Genomic DNA, 22838 nt, shown 5'->3' with positions numbered 1-22838 from the left:
ACTTACTATGTGCTGACCACTGACATACAAAAGCAGACAATTCCAGCCTTAAGAAATTTACATGGTAATAGAGGGAAAAAATACATGTATGGGGTAATGGCTGGGGAAAGAAGTTTGGACTGGAAAATTATAGGGATGGTTACTGGAGCTATAGGGGTATAGAGGGACACAGTACCTCCAGGGGCAATGGTAGAGATCATTTGGTCATGTTTATTTGGGAGTGGGGAGAGATGGCAGGAAATGGTAGCCAATTGATTGGGGAGATGTTTCTTTCTCAGCTGCTTTTCCACTGTGGGACTTCCCTCAGGGTCCAGGTCTTCTCATCCCTGAATATCTTTCTGCCATGTTGGCCCCCTTCTCCCACAGAGGAGTTGGTTCTGCGGCTGCCATTTTGGGGATGAGTCTGACTCCTAGTTTGGAGACCTCCAGCTTTTCTGCTCTTTTTATATGTTGTCTTTCATTGCTTGAATGTAAACTCCTTGACGGTAGTGATCATCATTCTTTTTGCTTATATGTGTAAATGCCTAGTTAGTGGCATGTGACAAGTCCTTGTTGTCTGCTTGCCTGCCTGCAGTGAAGCAAGAACCTTTCTACTCCCTGTTGCCCTCCTCTTCCCCACCGCAGGAGAGTCTTTAAAGTTGTGTTTTACTCTAAACCAATTATGAATGAGGTCCTATGGAAGATAAAAAGAACAAGACAAAACTGCGAAGAAAACAAAACATAAATGAGAAAATGAATATGACCTAAAATACAAAAACAGTCATTTTTTTTCATGAGACAAGCTAAACTTATTACATGAATTTATATACATAATGAATGCTAAGTTTAGCAGAGAGAGATCAATCAGTTGGAGTACAAGAAAGCTTCAAGCAGCAAAGATTTGAACTTGGTCTTGAAGGATGGAAGGATTTAATTAGGTGGACAAGAAGGGAAACAACACCGATGGTAAGAATGGAAATGGTAGGTGTTAGTTGAGAAATAGGGAGAAAAAAATTAGAACAGCAAACTTGGGCACACTGGAAACAATGATCCGTATGCTGAGGGAAAATCAAAAGTAGTCTCTCAGGAAAAATTTAGGAATTTATTCTACAAGTAATGGGGAAACACTGAAGGATTTGGAGCAGGAGAGCCAAGGGATAGAGAGAGCACTTCAGGAAGAATTAATTTGCTAGCAATGTACAAGCTGGATTGGAGGGAAGAGACCCTTAGGCAAGGATCTCATCAGTTGGCAGCCTATTAAAAGTCTAGGTGTGAGAATTACATGATAATTAAGGCTCTGTGTTGAGTGCTATTAGTGAGAACTGAAAGAAATGATCCATTCTAAGACAAATTGCAAAAGGAAGATGTGATAAGGAATAGTAATGGATGGCATGTGAGGAGCAAAGAAGGTGAAATCTAAGAAAGCTGAGGTTCTGTGCCTGACTGGAAGAATGCTCCTGCCGTTGATAGGAAGAGAGAAGCAAAAAGGGGTCCTCCTTTAGAAAAGGTGTTTTGCAGAAGAAAACAACTGCTTGATCACATGGGTCGATGGGGATATGATTGGGGATATAGACTCTAAAGGATCACCCCAGTGCAAGTATCAATAATATGGAAATAGGTCTTGATCAATGACACATGTAAAACCCAGTGGAATTGCGCATCAGCTACTACGGGGATGGAGGGGAGGGAAAGAACATGAGTCATGTAACCATGAAAAAAATCTTCTAAATTAATTAATTAAATAAGAAATTTCAATTAAAAAGGTGTTTTGGGGAAGGGATGGGAAAGATGATGAATTTTGCAGACACCTTGGAGCTTGTGGTGATGAGTGCCCATCCAAGTGAAAAATCTTTGACAGATACAAACATGGAACCGAAAGGAGAACCTGGGGCTAGATTTGTGAATTATCTGCATAGCAGTAACTGAAATCATGGAAGTAAGAGAACAAGAGAGGCAGAATAGAAAGAAAAAAGGATTGAGGGTTGAGAACAAAAACCTGGGGAGAGGATATCTGTTTGGGAAATATTAGAAGGATGTAGACAGTAGGCAGAGAGGAAGACAATAATTTAGAAGCACACTTCAGAAAGTTGGACAAATGTTAAAAGCTGCAGAGTATTAAAGAAAGAATTAAGATAGACAAAAGAACATTGAATTTAGAAACTAATTGTGGTTGTTAATAGCTTACAAGAGGGCATTCTCAATAAAGTGGTGGAGCGGAAGCCAGATTTGGGGGTGGAGTGGAACACCTAAGTGATGGCTAAGTAGAAGCAGCAGGTAATATATACTTGTGGCACATAGGAGTCTTAGTGAAAGGAAGACAAGATATAATAGTGAACAGAAGGGTAGCAGGGACAAGTTTCTCTTAAGATAGGGGAGAACTGTTTATGTCTGAGGACATAATAATAATAATAATAATGAGAATGAAAATGTCAGAAAGAATGAATTATAATTTACATCTCTGAGGGAGAGGCGGGATGATGTGGAAACTTAATAGTAGCCTGTACCCCTTTCTTTGGTACCCCAAGACAACCTTTGGATTTTAGAGGGAAAAAGGTTTCATCTTGAGAAAGAACTACAACTTTGCTCTTCCCATTTTCTCCCCAACCTTCTGGTTGAATAAGAATGGAGACATCCATTATCTATAAATAAGTCTCTTAAGACAGTGGGATAAACAAGATAAGGTCAAAATGGACTTAAGATCTAGATATAAAGTGATACCATAAATAAATTAGGGGAACATAGAATAGTTTTATCTGGCAGATCTATGGAGTAGGGAAGAATTTATGACCAAACAAGAGATAGAGACTATTTTAAGATGTAAATGAATAATTTGATTATATAAATTAAAAAGCTTTTGTACAAACAAAACCAAAGTAACCAAGATTAGAAGGGAAAAAATGGGGAAAATGTTGTAACAAATTTCTCTAAATTTCTCAGATATACAAAGAACTAAGTAAAATTTATAAAAATACAAGTCATTCCCCAATTGACAAATGGTCAAAGATATGAACAAGAAATTTTCAGATGAAGAAATTAAAGCTATTAATAATCATATGGAAAAAAAAAGTCCTACATCACTCTTGATTAGAGAAATACAAATTTAAACAACTCCGTGGTACCACCTTACACCTATCAGATTGGCCATTGCTGGAGGGGATGTGGCAAAATTGGGACACTAGTGTATTGTTGGTGGAGTTGTGAACTGATCCAACCATTCTGGAGGGTAATTTGGAACTATGCTCAAAGGGTTATAAAATTGTGCATACCCTTTAATTTTGTAATATCACCACTGGATCTGTATACCAAAGAGATAATAAAAAAGGGTTAAGGTCCTACTTGTACAAACATATTTATAGCAGTTCTTTTTATAGTGGAAAAGAATTGGAAATTGAGAGGATGTCTCTCAATTGGGGAATGGCTGAACAAATCATGGCATGTGATGGTGATGGAATATTATTGTGCTATATGAAATGTTGAACAAGATGATTTCAGAAAAAGGTCAAAGGATCTGAATCAATGCAGAGTAAATTAGCAGAACTAGGAGAACATTACACAGTAACAGCAATATTTTATGATCAGCTGTGAAAGACTTAGCTACTCTCAGCAATATAATGATCTAGGACAATTTTGAGGGAGTAATGACAAAGAATGCTATCCACCTCCAGAGAAAAAACTGTTGGGAGTCAGATGCAGATCAAAGCAAACTATCTTCCCCATTAATTTATTTATAGTTTTATTTTGGGGTTTTGGTTTTACTCTGTCACAACAATGACCAATATGAAAGTGTGTTTTGCCTGATAATACACATATAATCCGGATCAAATTATTTACCAACTCTGCGACAGGGAGGGATGGAGACAATTTTGATCTTATAATTTTGGAAAATTATCTTTGAATAAAAAAATTTTTATTTAAAAATAAAAAAATAAGGGGGCAGCTGGGTCCCTGGCTTCTGGAAGACCCACCTCTTATCCAAAGTGAGTTAGACTCCTCCATTTGAAGGAGCTTTGGAAAAGGATGTCATGAAGAACATAAATGGAGTATCATAGGAAATGGGGGCTTTTCCCCTAGGAATCCAGAACGAGAAGATATACACAGGCCTGGCTCTCAGTAGGGAAGGAAAGGTGGTTGGCCACACATAGCTGGTACCTTATTTTTTTTTCTGGTTTACTTTTTATTATTTAATATATAAATTAAGACACAGTCTTTGGAGAATTTTAATCTTAAGAGAGGATAGGTTTGAGAGATAAAAGGAAAGAAGGAGACTCTAGAAAGGCAGAAGTGTGAGAGCACCTTTGGGACTGATTGGGAAAAGGATATAGGGAAGGAGGAAGAGGCAGATTTCAGCTCTGTCCATCCATCCATCTCAGGTAGTGCGTTCATTGGTGACTTGAAGTAGAAACTAGATGTTTTCTCTTCAGGAATATTGTAGGAATAGGAATTCTACTTAGTTATAGGTTAGACTAGCAGATCTATGAAGTTCCCTACAGATGAGTCTATGAATCTACAATTGTAGGAATTCATGTTTTGCATCTCCTCAATAAAAAGTGGAAGGAAAGTTCTTCTGATGTAACTAGGGAATGGAGATAGATTTGGCGGTTTGAGCAAGAAAGATGTTTTGGAACAACTGTCAAAAAAAAAGGGCAATTATGTAGTCATGAGGACTCAGTTAAGCTTATAAAGCATGAATGTATCCTGATTTAATCAGGATGTTTCTATAACTTTTTCCAGAAATGCTGTATGGCCCCAGAAGAAGAGAAAAGAAACCACAGGCAAATGATCTAGGGCAGGAGATTGATATGGAGGACAAAACAGAATCAGGAACAAAGTCTTAGGCACAAAGAAACAACCATTTTATTAAATATCAAAATACAACCAGTGTTCCAGGAAAAGTGACATTGTCTATCCAATTACTTTGCAAATAATGTCCCTTTATCTGGTTAATTTTTCATAAAAAAAGAATTCATGTCCACATCTAAGGCAGTTTCCTGAAAGTCAGCATCATAGGGGCTTTTGCTATCTTCAAGATAAATCTTAAGTCTTATAGAAGGAACAATCACTTTCTACATCCCATCCCATCCTCTGTAAAGAGCAGACCACACTGCTTTCTAATACTAATCCACTTAGGATGGCCAACAATGAGTGTTTTCGATCGATGTTCAGGGTCACTGTAAAAGAAAAGAAAAGCACTCAGTGTGTTTACAAATTTAATAAACTGGGGTTATTTAAATTATTTACAAATAATTTGTAGGCTTCAAAGTAGATATTAGTATAGATTTTAGGCCAAAGAATGGTTAGGGCTAGATAACTGAGGTTAAGTGATTTGCCCCCACCAGGGTAACATGGTAGGAAGTGTCTAAGGCCAAATTTGAACCCAGATCCTCCTGACTCCAGGCCTGGCTCTCTATCCACTGAACCACTTAGTTATTCCTTTTCTCCCTCCCCTGCTCCCCCCAATGTATTTGCCAAAAAAAAAAAAAAAAGGTATTTGCCCATGGCACCTGTATTGGATTCCATTTATCATTGCCGTTCTTTTCTCATACTTTTAAATATTTTTTTAATGTCATTAGTATCACAAGGTTGAAGGAGCCCAAAATCTGCTTATAGTGAAAATATTGTCTCTTTGACCTCCCATAACTAGAACCAAACTAGCAGGAAACCCCAAATAAAAGGGAAATCAGTAAGGAGATATTAATATTGGAAATAACATAAAGATGAAAAGTAACAAAAGTAGTACAACAGAAATGTTATGAAGGTTTATCATATGGATAAACAGGGTCTCAGGTTCAGATGAGCACTTCCTAAAAGAGCAACTTTTGATTTCATCTACTTGATGTGGGTTTATATAACAACAACTAAAATCAAGAAATACAAATCTATCTAACTTTTTGGGAATCAAAATACCTAGGGTCTTGTCTAACTTTTCCACTTACCACATGTCGCCAAAGGCCACTCATTCAATGTTTTTGAGTCTTTGTTTCTTCATTAGTAAAATGAGGGTAATACCCACTTGCCTTGCCTAGCTTAGCTAACAATATTATTGTACTGCTCATGCAGATATGTAAAAGTGCTTTGAAAACTGTATAAGATTATACAAATGTACACTGGGGGTATTATTCTACAAAGGACCCCAGCATTCATTATGATCTTAAAGCTACGTACCCTAGATATATGAGATTAAATTATTTCTATGCCAGGTAGACAATGGAAATTGAGAAACAGGAATTAGAAAATAAGTCTACCTCTGATTGCTTGAGAATTTGATGTGAGGACAAATACTTTTATGAGTTTGAGGCAGAGAGGAGTATAGTCGTGCTCCCAAATGACGGCTGGAATCAGCAGGAGTTTCCCATAGCTGGACAAAAGTAGTGCTTTCAGAAGCAAAATGAAGTTGGACTTTCTTCTCAATGTTGCAGGCTGGATTAGCCACAAGCCAGTAAAAATTCCAATAAAGAAAGCCATTTGTTCTATGAAGGAAATGAAAATGGAAAAGTATGACTCATCACATCAAAACCATATCCCACTTAAAAATAAACTCTAATTCCAAAATGCAACTGATCAGAAGATTGCATGAAAAATATTTTAGCAGAAACAAACTTCTTTTATTTTTTTTCTTTATGGACCTGAGGTTTTTATTTGACAACTCTGCTAATGTGATTTCTGAAACACAATTTAATTCAATTTGATTCATGTTTTTCCCTACTCAGAGCAGTGAGATAATTCAACTAGACAGCTGGATTCAATGAGTACTTGAAGTTTTTTCTTTCTTAGATTTTCAGTTCTTATTTCTTAAGTATTTAGAGATAATCTACACTCCATTAGTGGCGGTGTAATGTCCCTGAACAACTTGCAGGGATCCAGGAGAAAAAAACACCATTCATAAGCAAAGGATAAACTATGGGAGTGGAAACACCGAGAAAAAGCAACTGCCTGAATACAGAGGTTGAGGGGACATGACAGAGGATAGACTCTAAATGAACACTCTAATGCAAATACTATCAACAAAGCAATGGGTTCAAATCAAGAAAACATCTAATGCCCAGTGGACTTACGCGTCGGCTATGGGGGGTGGGGGGGAGGAAAAGAAAATGATCTATGTCTTTAACGAATAATGCTTGGAAATGATCAAATAAAATATATTAAAAATAAAAAAAAAGAAAAAAAAGAAAAGAAAAAAAAATAGAGATAATCTACAAAAGCCTGTCAGTTTTTGATATGAATCTTAAAAAAGGAAGAAAAGAAATAGGAGACAAGAGGCTTGAATTCAGAACTAGAGGACTCATTCTAAAGATAACAAATGGATGGAATCTGATTATATATGCTAACAGATGATTAAAATTTCCCCCCCAAAACTTTATTAAAGTTGAAAAAGTTCTTATTTATTCTTTTTTAATACCATTCTACTTAGATTTGGTTTCTTGGAGTTCAAGGAAACATTATAAGATGTATAGTCCCCTTTTATTATGAAATCTCTGGCATAAACAATTCCAATGAAAGAGAGTAGATGACTACCTGCAAAGAATGCTACCTGAAGGTATTCTTGGATGAGGTGACCTCTAGGGTCCCTTTGAACTCTTATGTGACTCAAGGTTTGAAAACTGGCTCTAGCATACATTTTTAGACATGGCTAATATGAGAAATTGTTTTATCAACTTACAGTTATGAAGTGAGGGCTTCATTCATTTGTTTATTTCTCAATGGTAATGGAGCAGTAGAATATATTAATTTAAAAATGCTTATTAATTGAAAAAAATTAAAACAAAAGAGGGAAGTTGGCTTTAGATACACTTATAATTAGGCAAAATTTGAGCCTCCAGTGTCCTTATTTACAAAGTATATAAAATATGGTTGTTTTTCTATGCTATAAAGGAAAAGTGAATAAGAATGTAGATCAGGTAACCTGAGTTCTTGTGCTAGGTTTAACACTAACCAGCCATTTGGTCTGGGGTTTCTCATGACTTTTTTGTACCTTAGTCTTCTTACTAATAAACAGAAATGGTTGGGACTAGAGGGATCCTAGGAGCTCTTTCAACTCCAAAGTTTATAAATCTATGATCCTTTATAAGAAAGATAAAACATAATACTAATGTTCTACTTTGAATTCCTTGACAATAAGGCATAAATACCTGTCTAAAGTGGTTTTAATAGGAATGAAAATTTGTGCTTTTCTCTTTTTTAAAAAAGTCATGGCCTCCAATATTTTTTACAGAATATCTGTGAATAGATATTTCAGTTATATTGATTAAGCCATTTTAAAGTTTTTCAATGATAAGTACAAAGGGCATTAAAGAAAAAATACAGTATTTGAAATTTATAATAGATTTTCTCATTATTTAAAGACTGGAGGGGATAATAATAGGTTTTTTTTGGAATAAAAATACAGATGAGTCCCCATGTCATTATTCTTTTTTTTTTAAACCCTTACCTTCTGTCTTAGAATCAATACTGTGTATTGGTTCCAAGGCAAAAAAGTGGTAAGGGCCAGACAATGGGGATTAAGTGACTTGCTGCCCAGGGTCACATAGCTGGGAAGTGTCTGAGGCCAGATTTGAACCTAGGACTTCCCATCTCTAGGCCTGGCTCTCAATCCACTGAGCTACCCAGTTGCCTCCTTAATTCTTATTAAGCACCTAATGTTGGCTGGTATTGTAGTTTTTCTTGAATTAGATGGAACGCATTATTCCTAAATTCTATTACTGAACCTAGTTTTCTACTAAGTACATAGCACAGTGCTAAGTACTATGGGGATATAAAAGAAGGATAAGGGATTGCTATTGGCCTCTTGATGATTATGACCTAATTGTGAAAATGTCATTCTTTTGATGTTGAATCATTTCAGTAGGATTTGACTGTTTGTGATTCCATGTATCATTGGCAATGATATCGGAGTGGTTTGCATTTCCTTCTCTAGATCATCTGACAAATGAGGAAACTGAGGCAAACAGGGTTAGATGAGCTGCCCAGGATCAAATAGCTATTAAGAGTCTGAGTTCAGATTTGGACTCAAGAAGATGAATCCTCCTGATTCTAGATCTGGCGCTGTATCCATTGTATACCTACTGCCTGAAGATGTCATATTACACATTAAACAATTCAATAACTGGAAAATGTTACATACTGTACTTAACTTCCAATATGAACAATACAGAATAAGTGATCCTGCAAGGGTTTAAAGGTTTCCCATTCTAGAACTAGTTTAGTTTACCCTGTGCTTAGCTATTGATACTTGAGAAAAAAAATACTGGGAGTTAGGATGTTTGTCAATGGAAACTATCATCAGGTGTTTTAAAATTATGATAGTTGTCCTCAAGTAAAGCAGAAGATAAGAACTAGAGGACATCAGTCACTGATGCTGCTGTTATAAGTTCTGTCTATAAAATGAGACTAATAATATCATCTGCCTCACAGGGTTTTAAGAATAAAATGAGATAATGTAAAATGCTATGCAAACCTTGAAGCACTGTAGAGATGTTAGCTTTATTATCATTACTACTATCAGCTACACTCAGTAAATGAGGGACCTGATTAATCTTAGTTTGTTAACACATATTTAGGTCTCATTGCGAGAAACTGATTTTTCTTCAAATCCCCAAAGCATTTATTAGGAACTCAGAAAGATATATAGATTATCTCTATTTATAAGAACATTTATACACACACATTTACTCATGTGGCATGACAGAAGATGGAGCCTCTTGTATCTGGAGTGATGGTTTCTCAGTCAGCTCTCAGCTGGGATTCCTGTACCTCTTTGCTCTGTATTTAGAATGCTGGGTGCTGAAGGTGCATTTTACTTTGGACTGGTCAGGATTCAAGGCCAAAGGTCACAAAGGCTACTGACCACTGGTCAAACAGTTTGCCTAGGGCACTTTTGGAGCTGAGTTTTTAATCTAACTTCTAAAGAGGGAAGAAACACCCAAATGATCATTTTAAATATTAGGCTTTATCTATCTGTCAACACAAATTCAGGCCTGGTTGGTGGAACATCCCTGTTTTGGTATGGTGATACTATTCTGAACTTGGAATAAGGAACACTTGGGTTCAAATCCTATACCTAACACTAACTAAGTTTGTGACTCTGGGAAAGTTATTTCACCTCTACAAGTTTGTTTTCTCATTTACAAAACAGAGATAATGTCACCTGTAAAACCTCCCTTACAAGCTTCAAAAGAAATAATGTGAAAAGTTTTGCACATCTTAAAAATAAGTGCTACATAAATGTCATTTATTGAGACAAAAGCATTCAGAGAAAAGAATTCCTGGGAAGAATCCTCCCACTGACCAAACTGAATATTTGAATGTAACAACCTTGCAGAAGTAGGGCACATGTGATAAACATATATTTGCATGTATTGCAAACCTATTTAGTTTATCCAATTCCTTTGAGTTGGATAACTGGTTGCCAAATTAATAAGATATACTGAATTAATGAGATATATTGTTACAATGACAAATGTATTATGGTACTTCAAAACATTTCTAAAGGCAGGTCACTGGCAGACTTCAAAACTTAACCTTTGATTCATGTTTCAGAACTTAGTCTTGACCTCTCCATTGCAGTTCATCGGACCACTTCATTTTGAACTTAGCAGCCCATCTCTCATCTCTGTGTCTTTGCCCTGGCTGTTTGTCATGCCTAGCAGGCATCTCTTTCTCACCTTTGCTCCTTGGGATCCTTAGCTTCCTTTAAGGGTCAGTGAAGGCACTGTTTCTCATGAAAAGTCCCCTTGTTGTTAATATTCTCATCCTCCTTACACTCTCTTATATTTACTTACTTAGTATACAGATTATATACTGCACAGAAGAATGTAAACTCCTTGAGGGCAGATAGTTTTGTTTTTGAATCCTTAGTGTCTAGCACAGTGAAAAAGAGTAGAGACTTCATAAGTATTTGTTGAATTTAATTGATCAAGTCTCTCTGAGGTTTTAATAAAGGTTAATACTTTGTTAGGAATATAAAGAATGACTTCTTACCTAAAGAAGCTATTGTAAACATTCTATAGAAATCCCATTCTTTGGCATATCTTATTATGTCATCAGGGTCAGTGTGCTGGCTTGAATCTTGCAGATGCAGCCACCTCAGATATGCTTCACAAAGCAAACAAAATATGCAGAGCTTCCCATGGATCTGATAACCAAAAACACCTGGCACTTAAGTCAGGTAAAGAAACAACCCAAATGTACTTAACATTAATAAGGCAAAAATACACAAAATAATTATTTTTGCTAAGGAAGTTTCTACTTAATAGTTGTTTAAACTTAGAACTGTCAAATTAAGAACCTATTTGCATTCATTCTTTAAACCATTTCACTAATCAATTACATGGTTTGCAAACTCTTCAGATCCTTTCATAGAGTAGAAAGCATAAAATTGTGATATGTGTACTGGTGGGAAGAGAAGCAAAAAAACAAGGGCAATGTAAACTTTACTTGGTATCTTACAAGAGCCATTTGTACTGAATATAAAATTGGTTCTAGTAATAATCTAGAGCCTATGTGTTATAAAGTGAGACAAATTACAAATGGCAAATCAATGGAAAATTCCAAAGTATAAAGTTGCTGTAAAAATAGAGAATTAGAGAATATCAGGAAATTGGGCTGATCTTTTAATATGTACCTTATATGTGCCTAGTCTATAAATCTTTCCAGCCTTAAAGATTTCCACAGGAAGAAAGGATCAAGCCTTAGCTAGATGAGGAGATGTGGTCAGATAGCCCACAAAGCATGAATTTTTCTCTCATCATTTTAAACCACCAAGATTTCCTAATTGTGAGCAAACAACTCTGTTACTGCTTTACTACTACTTAGGTAGTATTTGCTAATCTAAATTGTTAAAGATTTGAAATCAATAAATTAATGGACCTCAGAAACACCTTTGTGAAGACTTCCAAGATTAAATGGCAAGAAGATGTTCTTCTATAACTACATTCATTTAAAAGCAACCAGGTAAAGATGAGTGAAATCTGTACAGGATAAATATTGAATTCATTTGAGATTCCTATATATTTGAAACAGTTTTCAAATGAAGAAAAAAAATAAGAAAAATGTACAACTCACATTTATCTTAGTATTGAAAAGAATATGCCTATAGGCCTGTGCTTTGCATAAAATGGCATTGATCAGGATGATAACAGGATCATACTCGATGTACTTGTCCACAGGCTTCTGGCAAGACTTCTGAAATGTTTAAAGATAAGACTATGTCAGAACAAGAAAACCCACAAAATGAAATCTTAAAGATTTAAAAAATATGTGTGCTAGTCTGGTATTGGAAAATAAGGTTTTATTGACATTTTCACTAATAAGTCCTTCATTTTAATTAAATACATATAATCACAAAGTTTTTTCTAAATTATATAGTCTTCCAGGCTAGAATTAATATTTTAGCCTCAAATTCAAAGAGCCGTATTAAAGGCTGACATCAGGCATAGTTTCATGAATAGCCAGAGTAAAGAACTACTTGTCAAGTATCTGGTGTACCAAGGATGACTTTATCCTTAGATAGATCCTCTGAAATCAGACATTGTTAAGACTGTCTCTAAATTCTATCTTGTTGATAAATGGAGTTGAATTGGGTAGAATCTTTGTGTAACCCAATTCAACTCCATATATCAATAAGATCTACTTTGTTAGTAATGGTGGAAGAGTAGGTAGAGAGGCAGAAGGTGACAGGAAGAGAGGCTAAAGGTTTGCAGAGTGTACATAAGATTCACTAATATATCATGAGTACATACTTTCTTTAAGGAGTTAGGAGGTGTTAGATGTGAACACCAAGAAATATATTGTATTTTAACAGATAAGCACAGATTGTTCAATAATGTGAGACTCAGCTGTCTATTTACAAGTACGCTCACTGGTTCAGTAGAAGAAAGAACAATATTAGTACCAAATTAAAGGCCATAGTTTTCAACTAAGGTAAGCCCAACCTGTTCAAATGAGACAAGTAGCAGGCTGATAAATGGAAAAGGAATAAAAGAACAGACTGAACCACAGATGTCAGAGACCATGTGTGGGGAAAAACTTATGACCAGGAACAAGATAAGGGTTTCTGAGAATCTGGACAAACAAGTTACCACTTGGAAATAGACGCGGTTAGACCAACGGCCACAAACCATAATAATTCTTTACATTCCTTCCTTATTCTTTCCCCAACTGCCTCCCCCCACCTCATGTATATATATTCTTACCCTGCGCCTGCAATAAACGAGCCTTGACACTATTAGACTGACTCTGTCTTTCTTGCGTGCTTGGTCTCCCCTCTCTCCCCCATGGTCTTTTAGGTGGCTGCTTCACGGACCCCACGGTTGTATCCGGCTGGACCTGGATACACAGACTATCATTACTTTCTAAGGAGTTTAACTAAAATATATCAATTGCCATAATGAGGAGACCAAAATCATCTAGGAACTGTCTCAGCCATTTAAATTTATGCTCATTAAGAGAAGCACAGGGCACTAAGAAGTCGTGTTGTCTACTGCATAAGTCAGGCTGCATTAGGAAGATTGTGTGTTAGACTTGGGAATCACATTTTAGGAAGGACACTTATAAATTGGTAAGTAACCAGAAAAGAATAACCATGATGGCAAAGAATCTCAAGTTCATGCTATATGAGTATTGGTTGAAGGGACTGGGGAAATATAATTTGGATAAGTAAAGACACTGAGGTAGGAGACCAAGTATCTAAAGGGTTGTCCTTTGGAAGAAGGATTATACTTGTTTATTCTTTCAAGGTAGAACTAGAAGCAATTAGTAAAAGCTTCAAAGAGTCAAATTAAGATACGATGCAAGAAACACGTTCCTAACAATTATAGCTACTAAGAAGTATCCAATGGACTACTCAGGAGGTGGAGGCCTTCAAGTTAAAGCTGAATGACCACTTTTCAGGTATGTTGAAGAGAGGATTTTAGTTTATGTATACTTGGTATAGATGTTCCTTTAGGTCATTCCAATACTAAGATCAAATGATTCTGCCAATCTTGCCAAGAAGAAAGACAGCACAGAGCATTTGTAGAATCTTACAGAGGAACATGACAGGAGACCAAGGAGCAACACTTTATTAAAGTAAGAAGTAACTGAGGCATAATAAGTTCACAGGCTGTTTAGGAACAGATATAACTAAGCCATGTCATTCTTGGGATGTTTTAAAAACGGAACTGAAAGGATGACAATAAAAAAGACAAAAAAAGGAGAAAAGACCTGATGAAGTTTCTGTAACAAAAACTCTTTTCTCCATCAGCATGAGGAGGTAGGATGGGACTAAAGAAAACAAATAAGGGAAAAAAAGTGTAACATGATCAAGTATACAGAGAATTGGATGAGCTAGAGGTAGCACAATTTTAAGGGGGCTAATGTCTGGATTATCAAGATATATGAAAGAAAGGATACCAAAAGTTGTTTTGTTTTGAAATCATGAACCTTATTATTACTAAATAAAAAGGTGACTGAGAGAATATTAATAATCCCTAGTCTATATAATGTTACCTTCTTTACAAAATTTTTATATGAATAATTTATATAAACATGAAGGGTATACTTAAGGAAGATAAGAGAAATAATAAATAAACATTAATTATGCACTTAGCTCCTGGGAATACAGAGACAAAAGTCAAGTGGTCCCTGCCCTTAAAAAGTTTTGTTGTTGAGTCATATCTGACTGTGATCCTATTTGGGATTTTCTTGGCAAAGACACCGGGATAGTTTGCCATTTGTTTCTCTAACTCATTTTATAGATGAGCAAACTGAGACAAACAGAATTAAATGACTTGCCCAGGGTCACACAGCTAGTTGGAGGCTGGATTTGAAACAGGTTTTCCTGATTCCAGGACCAGTGTTTTATACACTGTACCACTTAGCTGCCCCCCAAAGCTTATACTAACAAAGAGGATAGCTATGTAAACTTATGTATATACAAAGTAAATTCAAGATAATTTTTGGTGGGAGGGCAACATTAATAGGCAGAGGGAATCAAGAAAAGTTTGGGGGTAGAAGATGACATCTGAGTTTAACTTTGGAGAAAACTAGGGATTCTATGGAGAGTAAATAGAAAGGAATTCCTGGCATGGGGAAGAAATTATGTAAAAGCATAGATATAGGTGAGTGTTAGGAGATCAGCAAAATTAGACCAGAGAGCTTAAGAAAGGGAATAATGTCTGATAAACCTGGAAAACCAGGTTGTAAAGGGCTTTAAGTGCCAAACAGAGGGGTTTCTATGTGATCCTTAGGGTCAGAGGGACCATGGAATTTCAGAAGAGAGTGATGTCAGCCTTGGCATTTAGGACTATTGTTTGAGCAGCTAATGGAGACAATGAATTAGAGAGCAGAGGGACCTAAGGCACAGCACACATTAAAAGGCTATTATAATAACTGTCCAAGTAAGAAGCGATGAGGGCCTGAATTAATGTGAGCAGAGAGAAGGAGATGGAAATGATGAGGAAAAATTGACATGATTTGGCAACTGACTGGATATTCAGAATGAGGGAAAGTGAGAAGTTGTGGTGACTGGAATGATGGTAGCACCCTCAACAGAAACAGAAGAGCTTGGGAAAGGAGTGGGTTTTAGTGGAAAGATGATGAGTTGTTTGGGGGTTTGAAGTGCCTATGAGAATAAACAGTTTAAAATGTCCAATAGGTCACTGATGATGTTAAATTGTGACTCAGGAGGGTTTAAGGCTGATTCTAAAGATCTGGGAGTCTTCTCCATAGAGAATATAATTGAATCCATGGAAGCTGCTGAGGTCACAAAGACTGAGTGAAGAGAGAGAAGAGATGGTATTCTCCAGCCAACTATAGCTTTATCATCATGCAATAGACTGAAAGATGTAGATACAAAATTACACTGAACTTTTTGTTGGCATTTTGGAAACACTTGATTTGGAAGAGTAAAAAAATCTGCCTTAAAGACTTCCTGGTCTCCTATGCATATTTTAAAATTATATAAGATTTCTTGACAGATCTAACAAGATAACTTTTTGGGGACAACACTCTCATTATTATCATCAAGTCAGGAATAAATAGAGACATACATTTATTTGCTGCTGTCCCGTAGGAGTGATGCAGCAGGGTCAATGTTTAAGAGGATAGATTCTGAAGTCTTCCACTTGCTGCTTGTGGATGATATCCTGAATGCATCAAGTCCTAGAACATTTCAGAGCTTCCTAAATGAGAAGCTTGGAGTGACTATCCATCCACATAGGAAAAGCCAAAGGAATGAAGATGACCTATTATCCAGATCTACTGGCACTTGGACAAATTCACAGAATTGATCCATCAGTATGCATATCTTAGACATGCTGTGGACAATAACCTGGATCTAGAATTGCACATGAAAGACAGTAAGCAGGATTTTCTTTGGGAAATTTTGCTATAATGTTAATAAGCTCAAATTTCTTCTTGAAACAAGTATCAATCATCTTAAAATTGATATTCTTCTGGTGAAACTGTATAGCTATGAGTTAAAGAATACTAGACTCTGAACACTAAACTGCAGATCACCAAAAGGGCAATGGAAAACATGAAGAGTTCAGCACTTTATCAATGTAGAATTTCACAAGACATGATAGTAAAAGGTGGGCCACTTTTGTATGAGACAGAGAGTTTGTTATTCTATGCAATGTCAGCAGGACTAGAGGAAGGTTCTTAGCAAGTTGGGTGGACAAACAAGTTGAGGAGGACTGGATGGATTTTATCTTTGCAGAGAGTACCTGTATCAGTGAAATTACAGATCCACTGAAATATTGAAGTATTAGGAAGGAGACTTTATATAAAGCTTTTGTCAAGTGATTATTTTTATTGCAAATAAAGTGAAAATATTATAACCTATGGTTTCATCAACAAAGTGTTTTCTGAATGCTATAAGGAACCCACCTTAAAGTAGCTGTTACATTGGGCTTTCTGAGTCTAGATCCTGTTTTGAGATTCTCATATCTATAGCTGGATGGGAAAAGTAGTCTCTGGTATAGTTCCAATAGTCATGGGCTTATCAGGGGAGGCAAAGAGGAAGGGAAAGCCTTGTTCTCTCCAGAAATATGGGGCTTTGGAAGAATACCTTTGAGTGTGGGGCCAGGGTGGAGATTCTTGGCTACTCTAGAATCATGAGGAATTTTGTGTAATTAAAGAGAGAACTTAGCTTTTTCAGGACAAGCTCCAGGATGCCAGGGCTAAATGAGTGATTTTGGTTCCTATAAAAGGAAGACAAAACTTGAAGTAGGAATTTTGTAGAGAACCCTAATTTATTAAAGTGATCAACTTTAATGGAAAAATTTATATTTTGCTCATTTCAACAGTAATGAAATTACATAGAAAATGAACAACTCCATACATAGTAAAGTAACATCTTAAAAATCTCAATAGAATGCTACTGAAACTTTGGAAAGATTTAGTGACAAGTGATGAGGTGATAAATTTGCAAACAGACTGTAAATATGGATTTTAAATTAAAATCATATAACTGAGGGATAAGATTAATAATATTTGACCCACTAGGTCTAAGATCAAAACAGGATCTAAGAAAAAGTTGATTTGCTAGAGGAAAAAAATGAAAAGCAACAAGAAGTTAAAGTTCTCAGTTGAATGAATTGAATGAAGGCAGGTGAATTATCACTTTGATTTTTATCTCTGTAGTAATAGAGATATAAAGGTACATGATATAATAGATAAAACACTACACTAAGAATCAGGAGAATGGACAGTCTAAGTAAGAAGCAGAGTGGCATAGTAGATGAAATCAGAGTTAGGAAAAACAATGTTCAAATCTTGCTTTTGAATGTTCCACCAGGTGTGTAATCATAGGCAAGTCACTTATACCCTCTAAACCTGTTTCCTCATCTGTATAATAGGGGAAATACCTGCAGTACTATGGTAACTGTGAGACTCAAATGAAATAACCAAAAAGCTCTTTAAAAAATTTCAAAGTGTTATATAAATGTCAAGTACTATTTATTTCTGACAACACTAACTAGTCAGGGTAATACAGTAAGTCACCTACCATCTTTGGGCCTCAGTTTTTTCATCTATAAAAAGGTTAGACTAGATAATCTCAGATATTATCTTTCAGTTCCAAGATTGTATGATTTTTATGACCATATAACTCTAGAGTAAAGGGTAGGATCAGTGGTTAGAACTACTAGAAATCTGACACTCTAGGTACTATGCATAGCACACTCAGCCCTTCCTTCCCCTTGCTGCTAATGCTGATAACCTTTTTTCTCTCATTTTATGACAAAAGAAAACCAAAGATCACTATAAATCAAATGGTTGATCTTTAGTCAATTATATCCCCAGTCTATTAATGGAGATCCCAACTTCTTTAGTTGGGGAGGAAGGATAGTTCCTGGAGATGAAGGAATAGAAATGCTCTATTCACAGATACCTATGTCATAACTCTGAGTAAAATGTACTTTGTTTTTATTTTTAAATTTCTGGGCAATTGTTGGAATCAGTGAAAAATCACCCATGATTCTCTCACCCCTCTCTATCTCTTGATTTTCATTAAATTCTTTTCTGACCTTTCTTTCCTCTTATTTCCCAACATGAGTATAAGCAGAAAAAGGCATATGGGAGAGAAGTGAAATATGAATTATGTAAAACTCATTTAGGAATGATGATTTCTGTGCCTGGTAGAATTATTTCTAGCTTGTTTGCATTAATCCGATTGTTTCTACATGTTCATCTAAGCAACCTTCTATAATATGGGGATCACTCATATATTAGGCTTCAAATATCTGGCTTCTTCTCCTTCTAATTTAACAGGGCAAAGAGCACATTCGTTTTCTTTCTCCTCAAACTCTTTTCAATTTCCTAAACAATCATGGTGATGCTTTTAGAACACATGCTGACATTCAGAACACAATGTTTTGGAAAAACCTTCTTTTGTTCACTGTCCTTTTCCCACTTCCCACCTTTCTTGGCCTTATCAACCTAAAACTAGAAACTAGCTCTAAAAGCCAAACCTCACCTTATAAGTCAAATTGATGAGAATTTCAGATTTCTTTATAAATATACAAGTCAGGCTACATACTTCTAGGGAAGGAAATCAGGAAAACATGTGAAGACAAATTGGGTGGGATAATAGCCAGCCAGGATTCTTAGTAAAGAAAAACAAGAAAAATATACTGAAAGGGGATGTGGATGAGCAAGAGGTGATATACAGGGAATGAAATGAGATAAAGTTAGTAAATAGTGGGAAAGAAGCCAAGGGTGGGGCACATTTGTACCACTTATTTCCTGTGATTATTAGGATGCTTCTGATCCTATTTTATTTAGTACAGCAACTTTCTAAAGTATGGATTCCACTGATTGCCCTCTACCTCCACCATTCCTCAATCCACTTTAACAAGGACTTTGTGAGAAACAGAATTTTACCTGTCCAGGTACTCTTTATATACCACCTTTTAAAAAAAAAAGCTTTATCTTCTTAAAATCAACACTGAGTATTGGTTCCAAGGCAGAACAGTAGTGAGGGTTAAGTGACTTGCCCAAGGTCACACAGTCAGGAGTGTCTGAGGCCACATTTGAACCCAGCTTTTCCTATCTCTGAGCATGGCTCTTAATTCACTAGCTGCACCCAATTTTTACTTTTGAACCCTTACCTTCTATTTTAGAATTGATACTAAGTATTGGTTCCAAGGAAGAAGAATGGTAAGAGCTAGGCAAAGGGAGTTAAATGACTTGTCCAGGATCACACAGCTAGTAAGTATCTAAGGCAAGATTTGAACCTAGGACCTGACATTGCCACGCCGGACTCTCTATCCACTTGAGTCACCTAGCTGTCCTCTATATACTAATTTAATAACAACTTAGTGGTATTTCTTAAGCAATGGCATTTCCACTGGATAGTGATTAGTCAGCAGGTAGTCAACAAGCATTAGTGCTTATTTGGTGCCAGGCCCTTATGCTAAGTAATAAGAGAACAAAGAAAGATGAAAATATAATAGTCACTGTCTGGCACATAATAAGTACTAATACTGTGTGACCCCAGGCAAGTGTGACCTGTGGTGGCTGTGTACATGGAGAGAAGGGGATATAAAGGACAGATGGGATGGTAGATATGACAAGACTTGGGATGACAGTAGGTATGGAGTTGAAGATGACACTGAAATTTAACTAGGAAGATGGTAGTGCCTTTGACAGTCAAAAAGAGTTCAAAAGAATGAAGCATGAACAAAGGATGACAATGAATTCTATTTTGAGCACCCTGAGTTAGAGATGTCAAAGGGACACCAGTTTAAGAATTCTGAGAGGCAATTGGTCAGGGGAAATCAGCTCAGGAAAGACTAAGTCTGGTTTTGTAGATATGGAAATCACCTGCATTGAGATGATTATTGAATCCAGGGAAGCTGATATCACCAAGTGAGATAATAACAGTATTTATATAATGCTAAGCAATGTGCTGTATATGCATTATCTCATTCTCAAATTTTTGGGCCTTAGAAGCCTTTTACATTCTTAAAAATTATTGTAAACTTACTCAAGAGCTGTGAGCTATATACATCAATATTTGCATTATAAATTGAGATGTCTCAATATTATTATGGAAACAGTTTTGACCTCAAAGGCCCTCTGAAAGGCTTTAGGGACACCCAGGGATCCTCAGACCATACTTTTGAGAAATTTTGTTAAAGAAGGAGGCCCAAGAAAGACCCTTAGGTTGTGACCTTGTTTAAATCCAGTATAAGAATGATCAGACTGGTAGAAGAAATAAGAGGGTAGAGTCAGAAAAACCAGTGGAAAGAGCATGCAGGAGATAAAGGAGATTGCTAGTGACTCTAGAGAGATCAAGAAGAATGAGAATTGAGAAAAGCCCATTAGATTTAGCAATTAAAAGATTATTGGTAATTTCAAAAAGAGCCATTTCAGTTGAATGATGAGGTTAGAAGCCAGATTACTTAGGGTTTAGAACTGAGTAAGAGGAGAAGGAAGTGGAAGCACTAATTATGGGGTGGCTTTCTCAAGGAGTTTTAGTAGATCAAGAAGGGGAAGAGAGATATTGGACAGTAGCTAGTGAAACATCTCCAAAATACCCAACTTTTGCTATAGTTTGCACTAGTATGCTAAAGTGAGTTTATTATATGTTCTCCCACACGGGAGAATAACCTTATTAAAAAATTAGACCTGTAACATACTGTGACAGGACTCATTACATTATAAACTAATCCAAAGATGTATTTTGCAGAGCTCAAAAAGTTAGCAGAAAACAATTTTTGAAGTATTTAAAGATTTTTGAGGTCACAAAATATAATGCCAAAGGTCAATAACCACAGATTATAACATTATTAGTAATTAATTGTAAGTAACAATTGAAATGCACTAGGCTTTTCTTTCTACAAAGTGTTTTTGCCCAGCACAGTATATAACATTATTGGCAATTAATTGTAAGTAACAATTGAAATGCACTAGGCTTTTCTTTCTACAAAGTGTTTTTTGCACAGCACAGTATATATGCCTACTTGATGAAGGGGCAGAAATGTCACAAAAGAAACCTCCAAATTTCAAAGACTACTTCATTATAGTTTCTTCACAAAGCTACTTCATTCATAGTTTATACAGGTTGTCCCAAAAGTAACTATAGTTTTTGTAAAGCTCAATTGGAAACAAGTGAAATGCTTTTTTCTCTAATAAGTCTTTTAAGTAAAGCTTAAAACTGTACCATGGCTTTTAGGCAAATATATATATATATATAACTGTATAACTCCAGCAGCATTTTAGTCTTTCTACTGAGAGATGGTCATGGACTATGGAGGCTATGTTGGGTGAAATTTGGACATAAAAGGATGGAGAGCTGAAAGTTAATTGTCTCTGGTAAGGCCTCTAAGAGTAAAGGCTTTAAAAGTTTAAAAGGAAAACATAAACTCACACAAATCTACACACATATAAACACATTCATATACATAGAGACGTACATATATACAAATATATATTTGAAGTGGTCAAAGAACCCTCCATAAGACTACAAACTCCTGGAGGGCAGAGATTGACTTAAAGGTGAGGGGTAAATTATTTCCCTGGGGCATACATAATAATCACATCCGAGCCTCAAGATAACCCAATGAGCTTGGTACCTGACAGGTATTAGCATACCATCATACAGAAGGGGAAACTGAGGAGCAGGAGAGGTGAAGTGGGGTGCCAGAAGCAGGATTCCAAGCCAGGTCTTCTGGCATGTTATCCACTTAAAAAATAAACAATGTAGTTCTAAGAGTCGATTCTGCACGACTCTTTACGCCTGAGGTGGCGGTGGAAGGGTCTGCACACCCAGTCCTCCCACCTGCCAAACAAAAATACACAAAAGGTGTCTTTTGCTATGCCTTTTACCTAAGGCCACAAGGCTCCCCCTCGTTACTAAACCTTACCCTTCTTCTCCCACTCCACGCCTAACCTCCCAAAGAATCCTTCGCACTCCCCGCCCAGCTGAGCCCGGGACTCACGCAGATGGTTATCTTCAGCACCCCGTGGTTGTAGTCCCTGTACAGTTCCGTTGCCTCCTGGTTACATTCTATGCACCGGTAGAGGCATAAGGCCGAGGGGTCATTGTTCGTTGCCTCTCTTTCCGTGCTTCCCTTACCGGACCGAAGTCCGCTCCGCCCGCCGGTACCCATCTCAAAGGGCCGCGACACCGCCCCCTGATTTAAGGCAACCCAAGTGAGTCCTTGACTTCCTGGTTTAGGGACGAAGGGGGCGGGAGAATCTGTAGAGAGCGAACGGTTACGTCGCGCTGTACCTCCCGGGAGTAGTAGTTCCATTGTCCCACTCTGACCGCCCATGTGGGCTGAGCCATGGACTACAATTCCCAAGAATCAGCACTCATTCCTTTTCTCTCGTCCCACCTCCTCATGCCTCCCACCTGCCCGGGCAGCGGGCTAAAG

General features: G+C 36.7%; 2 protein-coding genes across 2 annotated transcripts in view; one reads left to right on the top strand and one right to left on the bottom strand.

Moving 5' to 3' along the window:
* Positions 1-4810: 4810 nt before the first annotated feature.
* On the bottom strand, positions 4811-22736 carry ARV1 (ARV1 homolog, fatty acid homeostasis modulator). The gene is made up of 5 exons (XM_001369441.5): positions 22401-22736; positions 12037-12156; positions 10954-11107; positions 6222-6446; positions 4811-5147 (listed from the first exon to the last, which is right to left on the bottom strand). The coding sequence occupies exons 1-5, from the start codon at positions 22734-22736 to the stop codon at positions 5014-5016; spliced, it is 969 nt and encodes a 322-aa protein (XP_001369478.3). The 3' UTR covers positions 4811-5013.
* Positions 22531-22838, top strand: part of TTC13 (tetratricopeptide repeat domain 13) — a 104469-nt gene continuing 104161 nt past the window's right edge. Inside the window, exon 1 of the mRNA XM_056816145.1 lies at positions 22531-22614. The gene's annotated coding sequence lies outside the window, so the exon portion shown is untranslated. The remainder of the gene's footprint in view (positions 22615-22838) is intronic.

This window comes from Monodelphis domestica, chromosome 2 (assembly GCF_027887165.1).
Source record: "Monodelphis domestica isolate mMonDom1 chromosome 2, mMonDom1.pri, whole genome shotgun sequence".
Classification (NCBI taxonomy): Eukaryota; Metazoa; Chordata; class Mammalia; order Didelphimorphia; family Didelphidae; genus Monodelphis; species Monodelphis domestica.
This window is presented reverse-complemented; position numbering and strand designations above follow the sequence as displayed.

Excerpts from the sequence above, each read along its gene's own strand:
- ARV1 (XM_001369441.5), bottom strand. The coding sequence starts at position 22,736 with ATGGGCGGTCAGAGTGGGACAATGGAACTACTACTCCCGGGAGGTACA. Across the intron at positions 6,447-10,953 it reads GTTTACAATAGCTTCTTTAG|AACAAATGGCTTTCTTTATT; the intron begins GTAAGAAGTCAT and ends TTTCCTTCATAG. Across the intron at positions 5,148-6,221 it reads AAATTCTCAAGCAATCAGAG|TGACCCTGAACATCGATCGA; the intron begins GTAGACTTATTT and ends TTTCTTTTACAG.